Source organism: Carcharhinus amblyrhynchos, chromosome 18, assembly GCF_965287045.1.
Source record: "Carcharhinus amblyrhynchos chromosome 18, sCarAmb.v2.hapA, whole genome shotgun sequence".
NCBI classification, from domain to species: Eukaryota; Metazoa; Chordata; class Chondrichthyes; order Carcharhiniformes; family Carcharhinidae; genus Carcharhinus; species Carcharhinus amblyrhynchos.
This window is the reverse complement of record NC_137341.1, coordinates 52,567,446-52,587,373: the sequence shown is the minus strand read 5'-3', so window position 1 is coordinate 52,587,373 and position 19,928 is coordinate 52,567,446. Positions and strand designations below refer to the sequence as shown.

General features: G+C 45.0%; 1 protein-coding gene across 2 annotated transcripts in view; it reads right to left on the bottom strand.

The window, feature by feature from the left end:
- Positions 1-19,928, bottom strand: part of mpv17l (MPV17 mitochondrial membrane protein like) — an 86,316-nt gene that overhangs the window by 48,513 nt on the left and 17,875 nt on the right. For both annotated transcript variants that reach the window (XM_080207018.1, XM_080207019.1), the window contains exon 2: positions 5,979-6,102. In XM_080207018.1, the coding sequence (XP_080063144.1) occupies positions 5,979-6,102 (124 nt within the window). The remainder of the gene's footprint in view (positions 1-5,978; positions 6,103-19,928) is intronic.

Below are 19,928 nucleotides of genomic sequence, written 5' to 3'. Positions count from 1 at the left end.
CAATTTACACATGCTTTGGATGTTAAAAAGATACAATTTAGTTTGAACCACAGGTGAAGAAGTTTACTCAACCTTTCTCTTCATTGTCACTTTTTTAAAAAGTTTATTTATTAATGTCACAAGTAGGCTTACATTAACACTGCAATGAAGTTACTGTGAAAATTCCTTAGTTGCCACACTCCGGCACCTGTTCAGGTACGCCGAGGGAGAATTTAGCACGGCCAATGCACCTAACCAGCACATCTTTCTGACTGTGGGAGGGAACTGGAGCACCCAGGGGAAACCCACGCAGACATGGGGAGAATGTGCAGACTCCACTTGGACAGTGACCCAAGCCGGGAATCGAACCCAGGTCCCTGGTGCTGTGAGGCAGCAGTGCTAACCACTGTGCCACCTCATTAGGCAAGAAAGATTTATTAAAGGCAAATAGTGTTTCGCTATCTTGACTGTTTTATGGTGGGATAACAGATGAGAGTAATACAGAAGGTAAGTGAATGTGTAGAGGCAAGCATGGAGACTGCTCCTAGTTTAGACCTTACACTGTGAAGATGTATATGGTTACAAGTAGTTAGTAAACACTTTCTGTTCAACTATATATGAGCCTTTTATTTGATCTTATCGAACTACACAGAGCATCTTAGAACAATCAGGTGTACATGGATTTTCAATAGGTGTTTGATAAAGTGCCAGTTTACAGGTTAAAAGGCTATGGAATAAACTGAACACGGGCAGCATGGCAGAGTGCCAGAAAGGAGAGTGCTGGTGAACCGGAGGAAGGTGCATAAGAACATGAGAAATAGGAGCCACAATCTCAAAATGTGCAGTTGACACAAAACCTGTGATCATGGTGAACAGTGAGGAGGATAGTGAGAGACTTCAGGATTATAGATGGTGAGTGGACAGAAGAAATAAAATTGCAGGGCTAAACGGAAAGAACGGAGGATTCTTAAATTTAAAAGTTTATTTATTAGTGTCACAAGCAGGCTGATATTAACACTGCAATGAAATTACTGTGAAAATCCCTGAGTTGCCACAGTGCCTGTTGGGGTAACACTGAGGGAGAATTTAGCACGGCCAATGCACCCTAACCAGCACGTCTTTTGGACCATGGGAGGAAACTGGAGCACTCAGAGGAAACCCACGCAGATATGGGGAGAATGTGCAAACTCCACACAGACAGTGACCCGAGGCTGGAATCGAACCCGGGTTCCTGGTGCTGTGGGGCAGCAGCGCTAACCCACTGGGCCACCCATAGTGTGGGATGAGCTGAGTCGCTCTTGGAGAGAGCAGCACAGACATGATGGGCCGAACAGCCTCCTTTAATGCTGTGGCCATTCTCTGATGCGAGGGGACTTTGGGGCTGAATTCTGTTTAATGTTAAACGTTTCGAATCAAAGCGGAGTTTTCTTTTTTAAAAAAGAAGCCACAGGCATCGAAGATGTGTATTAGAGTCAGACAGTTTAATGAAACCCACAGCTTGCAATCTATATTAAACTGATACAAGGACTCGCAACCAAAACACTCCCATTCACTTTGAGAGTAACAGATGAATGGAGGGAAAGTCAGTTTTGCAACCCTCCCCTGGCTAGAATCAGACAGGGAGTGATAAATGGGTGTAATCAGCTTCTAAAGAACTGAATGCAAGGTTTAGCTCTCGATGCCAGGCTCGGAAACTAAAATGCAGAAACTCAGTCTTTGCGGAGGTGACACAGTGGTTAGCACAGCTGCCTCACAGTGCCAGGGACCCGGGTGACATGGTGACAGTGGTTAGCACTGCTGCCTCACAGTGCCAGGGACCCGGGTGACACGGTGACAGTGGTTAGCACTGCTGCCTCACAGTGCCAGGGACCCGGGTGACATGGTGACAGTGGTTAGCACTGCTGCCTCACAGTGCCAGGGACCCGGGTGACACGGTGACAGTGGTTAGCACTGCTGCCTCACAGTGCCAGGGACCCGGGTGACATGGTGACAGTGGTTAGCACTGCTGCCTCACAGTGCCAGGGACCCGGGTTCCATTCCCAGCTTGCTGCCAGTCTCCAGGTGGGTGGGTTTGGTTCAAACTATCTCCAGGATCAGGCAGGCACTGAGGATCATGTGAGGAGGTAAATCTATAGCGAGATGCAGACACATGAACTCTGCGCTGCTGAGGCCACCAACAAACACAATGAGGTGGGAATATCTGGAATAACTGCACCCAGGGAATGGAAATGAACTGAATGGATACTGAGCATTTGTGGCTCAAATATCCATATCCGAACAAACACAAATTGCAAAGTGATCCCGTGCAAAGCAGGAAACAAAGACAAAACAAGGCGGCATGGTGACATAGTGGTTAGCGCTGCTGCCTCACAGCATCAGGGACCCGGGTTCGATTCCTGGCTCGGGTCACTGTCTGTGTGGAGTTTGCACATTCTCCCCGTGTCTGCGTGGGTTTCCTCCAGGTGCTCTGGTTTCCTCCCCCAGTCCAAAGATGTGCGGGTTAGGTCTATTGGCCACGCTAAAATTGACCCTAGTTTCAGGAAATTAGCAGGGTGAATCTGTGCGGTTACGGGTGGGACTATTGTCGGTACAGGTTCAACGGGCTGAATGGCCTCCTTCTGCACTGTAGGGATTCTCCGATTCAGTTAGACATTGTGCATTGAGAAAGTTAATCAAGCAAACTGGTTCACCAAAGGGACAGGACATCTGGTTTATCATAGACTGAGGGAAGCAAAAAGTGAGATGAGTTTTGATTGTCACTCAGTCGATTCTCTCGCTGCCTGCAGGATAAAGCAGCTTAATGTTCAGTTCCTGGCATCAGGCAACAAAGTGTCTCCCGGTCTATCTGCAGAGGGTTAGAGCAGTATGCAGGAGCACATGTTGAGAAGCCGCAATGAAGCCACACAGCTGTGTTACTGTTATACCCTGCCTTGTGTTACATTACTGTATGAAATACTGTACAGTTGAAGCACACTTAAGAACATAAGAACATAAGAAATAGGAGCAGGAGTAGGCCATCTCGACCTTCGAGCCTGCCCCGCCATTCAATAAGATCATGGCTGATCTGTCGTGGCTCAGTTCCACTTTCCCGCCCTCTCCCCATAACCCTTAATCCCCTCTCTTATCAAAAACCCATCAACCCGCGTCTTAAAAATATTTAGCGAGGCAGCCTCCACCACTTCAACGGGCAGAGAATTCCAGAGATTCACCACCCTGTGAGTGAAGAAGTTCCTCCTCAACTCCGTTCTAAACTGCTCCCCCCTTATCTTGAGGCTGTGCCCTCTAGTCCTGCTATCCTTTCTAAGTGGAAAGAATCTCTCTACCTCTACCCTATCCATCCCCTTCATTATCTTATACGTCTCAATGAGATCCCCCCTCATCCTTCTAAACTCTAACGAGTACAGACCCAGTCTATCCAGCCTCTCCTCATAGCTCAACCCCCTCAACTCCGGTATCAGCCTAGTGAACCTCCTCTGCGCTCCCTCCAAGGCCAAAATATCCTTGCTTAAGTGCGGCGACCAAAACTGCACACAGTACTCCAGCTGCGGCCTCACCAGTGCCCTGTACAGTTGCAGCAAGACCTCCCTACTTTTATATTCAATCCCCCTCGCTATAAACACCAGCAAGGTGAACACAAGGTGATAGAGTGATTGACCAGCCCAAGATAATCCCTACGGCAAGGCCCAAAACTCATAAAAATGTTTTTGTAAGAATTACAGTTTTACAGATTCAGTTTGTTTACTCAAGATTAGCATCTGAACTGATTGCGCTGTTTACACTGACAAGACAACATCAATCCTGCAATTGTGTAAATTCTGCCAATGAATAAAACATTCCTAATCACAGAATCCTGCAGTGCAGAAAGGGGCCATTTGGCCCATCGAGTCTGCACCCAGGCCTTGTCCCCAAAACCAAATATATTTACCCTGCTAGTCCCCCAGAGACTAAGCCGCAATTTAGCATGACCGATCTACCTAACCGGCATGTCTTTGGAATATGGGAGGAAACCGGAGTACCTGGAGGAAACCCACGCAGACACGGGGAGAATGTGCAAACTCCACATAGACAGTGATCCAAGCCAGGAGTCGAACCCAGGTCCCTGGTGCTGTGAGGCAGCGGTGCTAACCCACTGTGCCACCACATTGAAACAAAAACTCTGGAAATTATTGAGAGTGACGTTACTCTACAAACTCCTGTCTACATTAAGAACATAAGAACATAAGAACATAAGAAATAGGAGCAGGAGTAGGCCATCTGGCCCTTCGAGCCTGCCCCGCCGTTCAATAAGATCATGGCTGATCTGTTGTGGCTCAGTTCCACTTTCCCGCCCTCTCCCCATAACCCTTAATCCCCTCTCTTATCAAAAACCCATCGACCCGCTTCTTAAAAATATTTAGCGAGGCAGCCTCCACCACTTCAACGGGCAGAGAATTCCAGAGATTCACCACCCTTTGAGTGAAGAAGTTCCTCCTCAACTCTGTTCTAAACCACCCCCCCTTTATCTTGAGGCTGTGCCCCCTAGTCCTACTGTCTTTTTTGAGCGGGAAGAGTCTCTCCACCTCTATCCTATCCATCCCATTCATCATCTTATACGTCTCAAACCGAAGCATTGTGTGATTTCTATTCAAGGCACCTAAATAAATCAAGGTTTATGCGTACAATTAGACATCTGGACTATGTTAAAGCAGACTGCAGCAGAGCTGTTTTAATTTTCTTTTGTTCTTTTTCTGTTTCAATCTTTTCTTTCAACCAGAATTACAAAGTCTGAACATTTTCAAAGGCCGATCTCCAAGATAGCCAAATCAGAAGCTGATTTTGAATTATATGCGAACCTATTCATTACGGACGAGGTTAAAAAACACCTCAGTGTTAAAACGAGCTGTTTCAGTCAGGATAAAGAATACCATGGTTTGGTGTGGCAGCAAAAGGTGTAGGAACAGGAGTAGACCATTCAGCCCATCAAAGCCATCTCGCCATTCAGTCAGATCAAGGCTGATCTCCTATTTTCCTGCACTATCCTTTAGTATTTTTAACATGTAGGAATCTATCGATCTCAGCTTTGGACATACTCAATAACTGATTGTCCGCAGAGTCCCGGGGGGGGGGAACAGAATTCCAAAAACCCACCACGCTCCAAGTGAAGGAATTCCTTCTCACCTCAGTGCTACATGGGCCTGCCCTCAATTCAGAGACAAATGAGGGATTAATACATCAGCAAGCAAAGTAACGATGTTCAAACAATACACCTAAAGCATCTTTTGCTTAAATACTGAAGCATTTTATTTTTCTAAGTAAATTTTGGAACATTTCTTCACATTCAGCAGTTAATTTTCTATTTAGGGAAACACATGGACTCCATTCAGTGTGTCAAACTGTACACATCACCATCATGGTCTGAATCCAAATCAAGTCTGAAAGATGTGCTGATTAGGCACATTGACCCAACAGGTGCCAGAATGTGGTGACTAGGGGATTTTCACACTAACTTCATTGCAGTGTTAATGCAAGCCTTACTTGCGACACTAATAAATAAAGTTTAAACTTTAATGTTCCGCCATTTCACAGTAACTCTTTGCATCATAGAATCCCTACAGTTCAGAAGGAGGCCATTCGGCCCATCAAGTCTGCATTGGCCACAATCCCAAGCAGGCCCTATCCCATGCATTTACCCGAGCCAGTCCCCCTGACACTCAGGGGCAATTTAACATGGCCAATCAACCTAACCCACACATCTTTGGACCATGGGAAGAACTCGGAGGAAACCCACGCAGATACAGGGAGAACGTGCAGACTCCACACAGACAGTGACCCAAGCTGGGAATCGAACCGGGTCCTTGGCGCTGTGAGGCAGCAGTGCTAACCCACTGTGCCACCGTACCACCCCAATAGCAATATTAATGCACCTAAAGTTTTAAAATGTTGCACTCAGAATGTTGTAGACAAATAATACAGCCACAATTCACACGGTTTTACAGTGAATGAAACATGCAAATACCTACATAAATCGGAGTTCTGATTCCCTCCTGACCAATACCTCTCGGAGCCGCTGCACTCGCGTCATTTCTAATTCAATTTCCTCCGGTGTCATCGTTAAATCAGCCATCGAGATGATGTCAAGCTGATCTGTAAGAGAGGACACGGAGTGAGTGCACAGAGAGAGCGAGGGTGCGCACGGACAGCGAGGGCGCGCAGAGAGAGGGCGCAGAGAGAATGAGGATGCACAGAGAGTGAGGACACAGCAGTAGAAATGTAAACATTACAAACTCTGGCCATTCCCACCCTCTTTATTGTGTGCGCAGGGAGTCACTTGTTCATTAGTGTTGATAGATGCCAAATGAAAACAGTTTGACTAACTGGCACATAGTAAACTGCAGAGTGTACATTCTCATCCCCAAATTAATGCTAAATAATTTGAGTGACATAAATCACCATTAGACTGAGGCAGATGTTTTCTTTCTCTGTTACATCAGAAATTAGATTATCAGGTTGTGAATAAACGAAGGCGGTGGTTCCAAGTTAAGGTACCCCGAGCCTGGTGAGTTTGTACGAGCTGTCCCCAGCACGCCCTATAATTCTATCTTTTACTCTTGTTCCATGCTTTTAAAACTCTCACAAACTCTCTAACAATGCTGTATTTCAACCTCTTACAGGTTTGCTGAAATTCTAGCTGTGTCTGTAACACTACATTCTGCACCCTCTCCTTTCCTTCTCCCCTACGTGCTCTATGAACGGTATGCTCTTTCTGTATATCGCAAGAACAAAGAACAAATAACAGTACAGCACAGGAACAGGCCATTCGGCCCTCCAAGCCTGTGCCGATCACGATGCCTGCCTAAACTAAAGCCGTACGCACTTACAGAGTCCGTACCCTTCCCATCCTATTCATATTTTCACCTAGTTGCCCCTTGAATGCTGCTATTGTACCTGCATCCATTCCCCCCACTGTCCCGCCAGTGTATTCCAGACTTGTGTAAAAAAAAGACTCGTCTCGCACGTCTCCTCTAAACTTTTCCCCACGCACCTTAAACCTACGTCCTCTTGACTTTTTTACCCTGGGAAAGAGCTTCTGACCATCCACTCTGACCATGGCCCCTCATAATCTTGTGAACCTTTCATTATACGTGGCATCAAGATTCATACGCAATTCGAATCCACCTGAAGTCAACGATGTTGCCTTAATAGGGCAGATCCACTCTGTACGCGGGGAGAGAGGCTCCTCCAAGAAACAGAAATTGCTGGAAAATCTCAGCAGGTCTGACAGCACCACTGGAGGGAGAATAGAGGCAATGTCTCAGGTCAAGAGTCACCCAGACTCAAAACATTGGCTCTATTCTCTCTCAGTAAGAAGTCTCACAACACCTGGTTAAAGTCCAACAAGTTTATTTGATAGTAAACCCCGAAAGCTTGTGGGTTTACTATCAAATAAACTTGTTGGACTTTAACCTGGTGTTGTGAGACTTCTTATTGTGTTTACCCCAGTCCGACGCCGGCATCTCCACATCTATCCTCTCCCCACAGGGACTGTCAAACCAGTTAAGATTTTCCAGCATCTGCAGGATTTTGCCTGTATCTTAAGGTCTCTGCTCGCCTATTTTCAGATCCTTTAAAGATATCAACAAAGGTATTTTCTTTTAAGCTCCCATTAATATCTTTTCCAGGCCATGCTGTGTTGCTTAGCAGAGGGGCAAATGATTTCCTTATCGACCCAATCTCTGCTGATTCTCTGAGAGATACTCGCAAACATTCTCGACGCTAGAGAAACCAAGAGTAGCCGGTGGTGTGTACAGTGCAGCTCCCAGTTGGACCGTGGCTACTTTTCCTGACTGTTAGAGCTGTAATTTCAAGCAAAATCGCCTAGCTACATGTAAAATCAGAATGCTGAACCAAAATTAGGAGGGGTGATACTGGTATTATCGTTAGGTGAGTAATCCATAAGAACATAAGAACATAAGAAATAGGAGCAGGAGTAGGCCATCCAGCCCTTCGAGCCTGCCCCGCCATTCAATAAGATCATGGCTGATCTGTCGTGGCTCAGTTCCACTTTCCCGCCCTCTCCCCATAACCCTTAATCCCCTCTCTTATCAAAAACCCATCAACCCGCTTCTTAAAAATATTTAGCGAGGCAGCCTCCACCACTTCAACGGGCAGAGAATTCCAGAGATTCACCACCCTTTGAGTGAAGAAGTTCCTCCTCAACTCCGTTCTAAACCGCCTCCCCTTTATCTTGAGGCTGTGCCCCCTAGTCCTACTGTCTTTTTTGAGCGGGAAGAGTCTCTCCACCTCTATCCTATCCATCCCATTCATCATCTTATACGTCTCAATGAGATCTCCCCTCATTCTTCTAAACTCTAGCGAGTACAAGCCTAGTTTATTCAGCCTCTCCTCATAGCTCAACCCCCTCAACTCCGGTATCAGCCTAGTAAACCTCCTCTGCACTCCCTCCAGGGCCAAAATATCCTTGCGCAGGTGCGGCGCCCAAAACTGCACACAGTACTCCAGCTGCGGCCTCACCAATGCCCTATACAGCTGCAGCAAGACCTCCCTACTTTTATATTCAATCCCCCTCGCTATGAAGGCCAGCATCCCATTCGCCTTCCTGACCACCTGCTGCACCTGCAAGCTGCAATCCAGAGACTCAGCTAACGCTCTGGGGACCTGGGTTCGAATCCCGCCACAGCAGAATTCAATTAAAAAAAAGAATCTGGAACTAAGAACCTACTGATGATCACAAAACCATTGTTGATTGTCAGGAAAAACTGATCTGGTTCACTAATGTCCCTTTAGGGAAGGAAATCTGCCATCCTTACCCAGTCTGGCCTACATGTGACTCCAAAGCCACAGCAATGTGGTTGACTCTTAACTGCTCTTTAAGGGTAACTAGGGATGGGCAATAAATGCTGGTGGCACCCGTGTCCCACAAGTGAATTAAAAAAAGGCAAATTAATTTGTCTATGCTATTTATGTTTTACTCAAATCATTTTGCAACGTTGATTTCCCTGAGAAAGTTTCACCTGCCTCAAATCACAAAGAAATCAAACAGTTTTTAGACGGTTTCGGCATTTATTTAGTTTACATTTAGAACTAAGAAAATTCCAGCACAGGAACAGGCCCTTCGGCCCCTCCAAGCCTGCACCGACCATGCTGCCCGACTTGACTACAATCCCCAACCCTTCCGGGGACCACATCCCTCTAGTCCCATCCTATTCATGTACACGTCAAGACGCCCCTTAAAAGTCACTACCGTCTCCGCCTCCACTACTTCCCCCGGCAACGAGTTCCAGGCACCCACCACTCTCTGTGTAAAAAATCTGCCTCGTTCATCTCCTTTAAACCTTGCCTCTCGCACCTTAAACCCGTGCCCCCCTAGTAACTGACCTGGAAATCCACCTGGGAAAAAGTTTCTGACTCTGTCCTTGCCTCTCATAATCTTGTAGACTCCTATCAGGTCTCCCCTCAACCTCCAGTGAGAACAAACTTAGTTTATTTAGCAAAATTTAGACTTTCTTTCAAATCTTTCTATCATATGGACAAGTGAAATCTTCAGCATGACCACAGTGCTTAACAAAAGTTTATTGAAGAAGTTACAACTCCATTCAATTAAATCTTTGAGTTTTGACTAAAATTTCCCATTTGAAGAACAGAAATTGTTCCGATAACCTTGTAAGTTTATTTATTCGTGTCACAAGTAGGCTTACATTAACACTGCAATGAAGTTACTGTGAAAATCCAGTGGTGACCACATTCCAGTGGGTACACTGAGGGAGAATTTAGCACGGCCAATGCACCCTAACCAACACATCTTTCAGACTGTGGGAGGAAACTGGAGTACCTGGAGGAAACCCACCCAGACATGGGGAGAACATGCAGACTCCACACAGATAGTGACCCGAGATTGGAACTGAACCCAGATCCCTGGCATTGTGAGGCAGCAGTACTAACCGCAGCACCTTCACACACACATTTTTCCCCTTTAGGGAATGGGTTGATGGATTCCTGAGCTGATTGCCAGCCCGTTGAGCCACATTACAAACACCGCTTCCACGACCAACAAGTCCTGGTGTTGGATTCGAACCGGGAGCTTCCAGAGAAGCTACTCACTGTTCCGCAAAACCTCCCAGCCCTTTCAGATACCCTGAAGTCATGGGAAGATAATGCAGATGTTAGCTGGCCATCCCCCCAGCTCATCGAGTCTTTGTAACTTGAGCAGCAAGATAGTCCTTCGGATAAAAGGTTTATAGTGAATGTTTGAGTGGCCTTTTCAAGTGTAAATGCCAAAGAGAGAGAGTGTGCACAAGACAAAGAAGGAATTGAATAACAATAAGGAGCTCAAAAGCATCACATATAAAAGGCATTACCAATTAAATGCTGAATGGAGTAATCCATGTCTCATTTTAATACTAAATAAATAACTGAAGGCAAATTCTATATTAACATAATGGGCAATTATTGTATAAAGAGATTTTCTGACTGGCTGAGTGGTGTTATCACTGGACTATTAATCCAGAAGATCAGCTAACATTCTGAGTTCGAATCCCGCCCCATCCAATGATGGGATTTGAATTCAATTAAAAATATCTGGAATTAAGAATCTACTGATGATCCATTGTCGGAAAAACCCATCCGGTTCACTAATGTCCTTTAGGGAAAGAAATCTGCCATCCTTACCCAGTCTGGCCTACATGTGACTCCAGAGTCACAGCAATGTGGTTGACTCTCAACTGGCCTCCAAGGGCAACTAGGGATGGGCAATAAATGCTCCCATATCCCATATCCCATGAATAAAAATGTCAGCCTTGAAATTGTTACCTTATTTTGAAACACAAAATCGTTTTTCACTGAATTCGAAGTTTGTTGATTCTGAAATGTATATTTTTGTTTTTTAATTTTCTTTTTTCATTCGTGGGACCTGGACATCGCTGTTTGGGCCAGCATTTACTGCCCATTCCTAGCTGCCCGAGGGCAGTCGAGAGTCAACCTCGTTGCTGTGACTCTGGAGTCACATATAGGCCAGACCGGGTAAGGACGGCAGATTTCCTTCCCAAAAAAGGCATTTTTCCAGATGGGTTTTCCAAAACCAGATGGATTTTTCCGACAATCAACAATGGCCATCAGTAAATTCCAGATTTTTTTTATTGAATTCAAATTCCACCATGGCAATATTCAAACCCAGGTCCCCAGAATATTAGCTGAGTTTCTGGATTACTAGATAGCGATACCACCACTCAGCCACTGCCGCCCTATATGGTTTGATATAAAGCTTAAAAATGAAACAGAATACTAATAGAAATCGAGGCATGTATTAAAAAACTAGGAAAGATGCAATATACAGATACAACCTGATAAATTCAATCGGGGTTGCCAAGATGTACAAAGAAAGAAATAATATCCTTGACAATTGTGTTGGGATTTGTGGTCTCGAGATAACAAACTTAGATAAGCCTCTGTAACACTATACAGCTTCTCAGAAACTCAGGACAACAGGACATCGAAGACCAACTAATAATAAATCCAAAAATCTTATCCTGGCAACCAAATATTCAGAGAGAGTTCTTAGTGTGGGAACCAACATGTCTTTATGGAAATAAAGAACTGGAAAGCTCCAGTCGTGCCGATGTGTGGGAGGTAAGGTTTGGTTTTAACATTCTGATTGGCAAAATGAGCTAAAATCAGTATGCCTGGTTCCAGCTAATGGCAAGCATCGAACGGATGAAACAAAACCACAATTGTCATCCTCTGCACAGCTCCGATTGTGAGGAAATGATTCAAAGGCAGAGTAAAGAGAAATCCATAGCTCAAAATATTTTAAAACTTTGCGCCAATAAATCAAAGCAAGTCAGGTGGGCTTTACATTCAAAGAGAATGTGCATGTAACTTCACACAGTGAACTTTTACCAAAGAGAACAACTTTCTGACTCATTTCTCATTGCACTGGGTGGAATTTTCTCAAAAACATTCTGTGTTGGTTCCTACAGTGAGGGAAGTAAAGGGAAGTTACGTCATCCTCTCTGATACAGAAGTCGTAAAGCGAATCTCATCAGTAGGGGCGGGTTGGGAGGGGGTGGAATCTCAGCTGGCCTATAAGCCGGCTGCTGAGCACTGAGGGCGCTATTGCGCGGGCACCCCAATCTCCCAGTATACTGAGTACACAATCTGTCACCCACTCTTCCCACGGCCATCGCCCAATGACATTGCCCACCCACTCCCAACACAGATGCTGCCCCGGACAGTTGCCTCCCCACACCCCCGGTGGCTGCCCCCACTCCCCTGATTTCCCCCAGATCCCCACACCCCCTGATCAATCCCCTTTGTTTCCCCTTTCCTCCCATTCTGTAGACTTCTACCCCACTGTGTCCCCATCAAGCTCACCCCCTCAAGCTCCATCCCCTGTGCAGTGCCAGAGTGCCAGGCTGGCACTGCCCATGGTCACTGCCCAGCCATGCCCCCGAACACGGGGGAAGGGGCTCAATGGTCTCCGGTCCCTCCAGTGGGGCCATCATGTCTGGTCCCCATTGGTGGGTCTATTTTATTGGTGAAGGTAACTGTCCCCAACCAATAGCATCTGGGGCTCGTTAATAGCATTTAAAACATGTCATTAATATTGAAATCAGCAAAACAGGGTCAGCAAAATCATGAGAGGCAAGAAACAAGGCACGAACCCAATCTTTCACCCCTCACCCCACCTCACTGCCTTTCCATGCCGATTGCGTTCAGAGACTTCTTTATCCATTCATCTCTGGGTATCATTGGCTGGGCAAGCATTTATTGCCTGTCCTTAATTGCCCTTGAACCAACTGGATTTCAGAGTCAACCACATTGATTTGGATCTGGAGTTACATGTTAGCCAGACCAGGTAAGGACGGCAGATTTCCTTCTCTAAAGGACATTAGTGAATCAGATGGGTTTTTACAGCAATCGACAAACAGTCTTAATCCCAGATATCTGCCAGGGTGGGATTTGAACCTGTGTCCCGTGGGTCTCTGGATTACTACTCCAGTGACAATACCTCTGCACCACTACATCCCCCATGTATCGGCATACATGGGGCGGCACGGTGGCACAGTGGGTTAGCACTGCTGCTTCACAGCTCCAGGGACCTGGGTTCAATTCCCGGCTCGGGTCACTGTCTGTGTGGAGTTTGCACATTCTCCTCATGTCTGCGTGGGTTTCCTCGGGGTGCTCCGGTTTCCTCCCACAATCCAAAGGTGTGCGGGTTAGGGCCGTGCTAAAATTGCCCCTTAGTGTCCTGGGATGTGTAGGTTAGAGGGATTAGCGGGTAAATGTGTCGGGATATGGGGGTAGGGCCTGGGTGGGATTGTGGTCGGTGCAGACTCGATGGGCCGAGGGGCCTCTGTCTGCACTGTAGGGTTCTATGATTCTACATACGAAAGTGTTGGGATTGATGGTAAACGTGATTGTTACGGATACTAACCACCAGTTAAAGATTCTAACTTTTTTGCGACTATTATGAGGCTACACGAGACAACAGTGATTATGTGAGGAAAGGTTACAATTAAGTACATCGTCTCCAACTGTGTTGAGTAGAAACAACAAAGGACTTTGCACACTGTGGAAAGCACAATTACCCAAGATAGACATAGCAAAACAATCCAATCCCAAGATTAATTTAAAATAATATGTGTATATAATCCCCGAACAGTCATCAGAATTTGCCACGCACACAAACAGTGAGAATTTAGAAAACTGATTTATTTGCTATTTTGATCCCAGAAACTTTTAACCATATTTGTACTGAAATATAAAACTACCAAAGATCCAACTCTCTGAAAAATATAACTCTACCAGAACCCATGTTAATGGACCATGAGTCAACAGTAATTACATATGGTATTATCATTTACAAACAGCAAAATTATAAGCAGTATTCTTCACAATAGTTTTAAATTCCAGACATTAGGGTGCCATCAAAATAGTTTGATTTATATATAACAAACATGGAAACTAATTAGGAATAAGCAGTGGGAGTGGGCAAACTTAAAGCGTATTAATGTCATCGACCCAAGGAGTTTAAAATAGGAATATTCAGCCTCTTAAACCTGTTCATTGCTGAGCCATACCTCGACTCCACTTACCACCTGCCTGTGTTCCAGATCCCTCAATACACTAACATAACTGTGACGATACTGTGCCTTTAAGAAATGTATTTGTGTCATGTTTCTTGTGCAGTTTTTTTTTTTAGCAATTTGTTTTATTATTGGTGCTGTTTTGTCTGGATTCCTGTTGCTACTGCAGCAGCATAATTGATCTTAACTGCAAAAACATTTGTCTTAGTCTGGATTAATGCAGTATTGTTATTTTAGTGTTTTCCCCTGGGATTTTTCAGAGTGGGGCTTTATTAGGTTGGTTGGCAAGTAAGGTCAGGTGATCGGGCAGGGCTAGGCTCACAGAGAGAAACCAAATCAGTTGCTGTTCAGATTTGAAAAGACCAGAACTAGTTGTGTCTCTCTGGGATCTGGACACTGGAATCTGCCAGAAGCTAGGTCTATTTCTCTGCAGTTCTGCCTTTTGAGGATATTTCCTTCTCTGAAAGCTGCTGTATGGGAATCAGAAGACAAATGACTTTCTATATCTGTCCAGAGGAGTTAAAGGGCTGGAAATCTAGCATCCAAATAAGTATATCTGTTTTTGATGCTAGTTGGTTCTGAAGAAGGATGTACGCTGATGGGAATATTGCTTAAATTGGAACTATAGAGATGGATAGCTGCTAAGAATTATACTTTATCATGTTTAAATATTTTAATAGCTAAAAGTTATGCTAACTCTTTTTATTATATTCTAACTGTGCTCTGAAATAAATTTTGTTTTGTTAAAAGCTTTCCAGTGGGTCACTAGAATTATACCTGGAGTGAAACGCCTTATCTTCACCCTAGTGCCAAAATCAAATAAACTTAGGTTCTAGGCTAATTTCATAATATATTTTGGAGTTTCTGACCAGGTCCCTAATGTAACAAACGTTATCAAGCAGTGTCTTGAAATTTGAACTGACCGACTGATACGCCCCTGGTGTTTGTGTGGGTTTCCTCCGGGTGCTCCGGGTTCCTCCCACAGTCCAAAGATATACAGGTTAGGTGGATTGGCCATGCTAAAATTGCCCCTTAGTGTCTTGAGATGTGTAGGTTAGAGGGATTAGTGGGTAAAAATATGTAGGGATATGGGCATAGTGGTCAGTGCAGACTCGATGGGCTGAATGGCCTCTCTCTGTACTGTAGGGATCCTATGATTCTAACTGAACCCTGTGGCACCTCACTAATTACACCTTGCCAATGAGAGAATGATCCATTTATCTCAACTGTGCTTTTAAATCTTTCCTGTCTAGATATCAAAACATTAGGTTCTATTCATGTATGTTAGGTACCTAGTAGTTTAAGATAATAAAGGTACCTCACGGGATCCAGGGTGAGGTATCTAAATGGATACAAAATTGCTTCTGTCGTGGTTATAGAGAGTGATTTTTCGAACTGGAGGCCTGTGACCAGCGGTGTGCCTCAGGGATCAGTGCTGGGTCCACTGTCACTTGTCATTTATATTAATGATTTGGATGAGAATATAGGAGGCATGGTTAGTAAGTTTGTAGATGACACCAAGATTAGTGGCATAGTGGACAGTGAAGAAAGTTATCTCCAATTGCAATGGGATCTTGATCAATTGGGCCAGTGGGCTGACGAATGGCAGACGGAGTTTAATTTAGACAAATACGAGGTGATGCATTTTGGTAGATTGAACCAGGGCAGGACTTACTCAGTTAATAGTAGGGCGTTGGAGAGAGTTACACGACAAAGAGATCTAGGAGTACATGTTCATAGCTCCTTGAAAGTGGAGTCACAGGTGGACAGAGTGGTGAAGAAGGCATTCGGCATGCTTGGTTTCATCGGTCAGAACATTGAATACAGGAGTTGGGATGTCTTGTTGAAGTTGTACAAGACATTGGTAAGGCCACACTTGGAATACTGTGTGCAATTCTGATCACCCTATTATAGAAAGGATATTATTAAACTAGAAAGAGTGCAGAAAAGATTTACTAGGATGCTACAGGGACTTGATGGATTGAGTTATAAGGAGATGTTGGATAGTCTGAGACTTTTTTCTCTGGAGCGTAGGAGGCTGAGGGATGATCTTATAGAGGTCTATAAAATAATGAAGGGCACAGATCAGCTGGATAGTCAATATCTTTTCCCAAAGGTAGGGGAGTCTAAAACTAGAGGACATAGGTTTAAGGTGAGAGGGGAGAGATACAAAAGGGTCCAGAGGGGCAATTTATTTACACAGAGGGTGGCGAGTGTCTGGAACAAGTTACCAGGGGTAGTAGTAGAGGCAGGTACAATTTAGTCTTTTAAAGAGCATTTAGTTACATGGGTAAGATGGGTATAGAGGGATATGGGCCAAATGTGGGCAATTGAGATTAGCTTAGGGGTTTTAAAAAAGAAAGGTTGGCATGGACAAGTTGGTCCGAAGGGCCTGTTTCCATGCTCTATGACTCTATAAGGTGAGCTGGTGTTGGTGAATGATTAGTTAATGATACGCAGATATGTATACAAGGCAAAGTCGTCCAGTGTTGGGAGGAGATTGTGTTAGATTGGAGAAATAAACCCTCCATCTCTACTGGGGAATTATCTCAGTATCTTCCTCACAACCAGATTCAGGGAATTTCTCTGACATTAATATTTGTTATAAGAAGTATGTACCTTGTGGATATGTTTTAAAGTTTATTTATTAGTATCACAAGTAGGCTTACATTAACACTGCAATGAAGTTACTGTCCGGTTCGTCACACTCTGGCGTCTGTTCGGTAACACTGAGGGAGAATTTAGCCAATGCACCCAACCAGCACGTCTTTCAGACTGTGGGAGGAAACAGGAATATTCAAAGGAAACCCACATTTGTTCCACAGCAAGTTGCCTGGTCAAGATGTAGGCAAGAGAATATATTTTCTCAGCAGCTGTACAGGGGGTGACTGTTCAGTTACTCTTTAAAGTAATGACCGTACTTCTCCCGATTCATCATGTAATTATGCACTGTGCACTGTGGCTTCTTACTGGCTAATATATATCAGAAACTGCTAATGCAAACTAATGTCCTTATCAGAAACAATGAAAGCAATTATTCAGAAGATAGATGAGGGAAGACGAGGGAAGACAATAGTCTAATGGTATTAGCACTAGTCTATTAATCCACAAACTGTTCCAGAGGACCCAGGTTCAAATCCCACCACGGCAAACGGTGGAATTTAAATTCAACAAAAAATATCTGGGAATTAAGAATCTCCTGATGTCCAGGAAACCATTGTCGATTGTCGGAAAAACCCTATCTGGTTCCCTAATGTCCTTTAGGGAAGGAAATCTGCTGTCCTTACCCAGTCTGGCCTACATGTGACTCCAGGGCCACAGCAATGTGACTCTCAACTGCCCTTGGGGAACTAGGGATGGGCAATAAATGCTGACCCAGCCAGCGACACCCATGTCTCACGAATGAATTAAAAAAACACAAAGAACAAGATTAAAACCACCAGCTGACTGTCGATAATATTCCAGTTTTGCTTTTCTATTATTTGAGGGAGGTGAAAGAAAGACTTGTGTCTTTGAGAATCTCCGACTGTCCCAAAATGCAATGGGATAAGGAACAGATTGTCTCTTTTGGTGACGGTGGTTGAGGGTTAAGTTTGGTGAGGGCACCGGTGATAATCCCTCAGCTTCCTTTTGGAAATCGTACCACGGGATCTCTTTACATCGGCAGACTAGGCCTCAGATTAACATACCATTCAAAAGACAGCATCTCTGACAGTGCAGCACTCCCACGGTACCAAAATTCCGGCCAGTAGGTTTCACAGACTCCCCAGAAGGAGGCCATTTGACCTAGCGGCCTATAGCGACAACAAGCCCACCCAGACCCTATCCCCATAACCCCGTGTATTTAATTCCCCGAATCTACCCATCTTGAGACACTAAGGAACAATTTAGCATGGCCAATCCGCCTAACCTGCTGTGGGAGGAAACCGGAGCACCCGGAGGACACGCAGACACAGGGAAACGTACAAACTCCGCACAGACAGTGACCCAAGGCCGGAATTGAACTCAGATCCCTGGTGCTGTGAGGCAGCAGTGCCACCACTGCGCCACCGTGCCGCCCCAGAGTAATTTGTTTAAGCGTTCACCTACCCATCACTTTAACGATGATGTGAGGGAGTTAACGTGTGCCCAGCCTGTGCGAGGCCTGTTTGGCTGCGACACCACCATTACAGCTTAGAGGGACCATTGGTGAATGTTGCCCTGGAGAGTTAACGTTGATTTTTGTACTGGGGTCTTGGGGTGGGCTTGAACTTTCTGGCCCACCAGAGTCGTCAATTATTTTCTAAATTCATTCATGGGGTGTGGGTGGTGCTGGCTGGACCAGCATTTATTGCCCATCCCTGAGGGCATTTCACCGTGGGGCTGGAGTCACATGGAGGCCAGACCGGGTAAGGATGGCAGATTTCCTTCCCTAAAGGACGCTAATGAACCAGATGAGTTTTTCCGACAATGGTTTCCTGGTCATCATGGACTCTTAATACCAGATTTTTTTTATTGAACTCAAATTTCACCATCTGCTGTGTTGGGATTCAAACCGGGGTCCGGGAGCATAAGCCAGGGTCTTTAGATTACTACCCTAGCGACAATACCGTTATGCCATTGCCTCCCCTCATTTAAGCAGATCATATAAATATGTTCCTTGAATTTGCTATTGATTATCTGTTATTAATGATATACAAAATAGATTCCATTCAGTCAAAGTTCTGTCCCAGAGGCAGGGTCTTTGCTCATCGCCTGCTGATGTTTTTTCACCCGGGGCTGGTGGGAATCTGGAACTCTCTGCCTGGAAGGGTGACTGTGTCAGATACTCTCGTAACATTTAAGAAGTATTTAATTATTCATCTGCACTGCCATTACGTTACGTCCAGAGCTATGGGCCAAGTGCTGGAATTGGGATTGTGTGCAATCAGAGTTTTGTGAATCTATGATACTCCTAAACATCCTGAGCCGTTTCCTTGGCAGTTTTTGTCAGCAGTGGTTCACCATTGCCCTTCACTCTCAGAGACAAGGTAAGGAGGCAGCTTTTGAGCTTACCTGTACGGACACAGGAAGCAAGCTTGGTATTATGCTGAACCACATACGAGCCACCTAACCAACTGCGTTAACCAGCTCCTTAAGAAAGGTTATTCCACTTGATTTGGGCATTTTGGAAAGTTGAGGTTTGGAATTCACTGTCTGAGGGGATGGCAGGAGAAAGAAATCATCACTGTGTTTAGAAAAGGGATAAGTACGTGAAGATTTGTAAAGTACCTCATTCTCGACCAGTACCAGGGGAGTGGGATTAGCTGGATATGTCCTTATTGGTCAGGACAAACAGGATTCAGCTCAGTCGCTCGTTATTGGTCAGCAGAAAGGAATACAGGGATTATGGTGGGTAATTCCGTCCATCAAACCCTCTCTGCCATTTAACACAATCATGGCTGTTATTATCCTGGTCTCAGCTCCACTTTCTTGCCTGTTCCCCATATCCCTTTATCCCACTTTTCATCAGAAACATCTCTATCTCTTTCTTGAATCTGTGAGGAGTTTGCACATTCTCCCCGTGTCTGCGTGGGTTTCCTCCGGGCACTCCAGCTTCCTCCCACAGTCTGAAAGATGTGTGTGTTAGGTGCATTGGCTGTGCTAAATTGTCCCTTAATATCCCAGGATGTGTAGATTAGAAGAATTAGTGGGGTGAATAAGTGTGGTTACGGGGATAGGGCTGAGATGGGATTGTTGTCAGTGCAGACTTGATGGGCCAAATGGCCTCCTTCTACACTGTAGTATTCTATGATTCTGCCTCCACTGCGTTCTGGGGCAGCGACTTCCACAGATACACAACCCTCTGGGAGAAATTGTTTTCCCCTCATCTTAGTTTCGAACCTACTG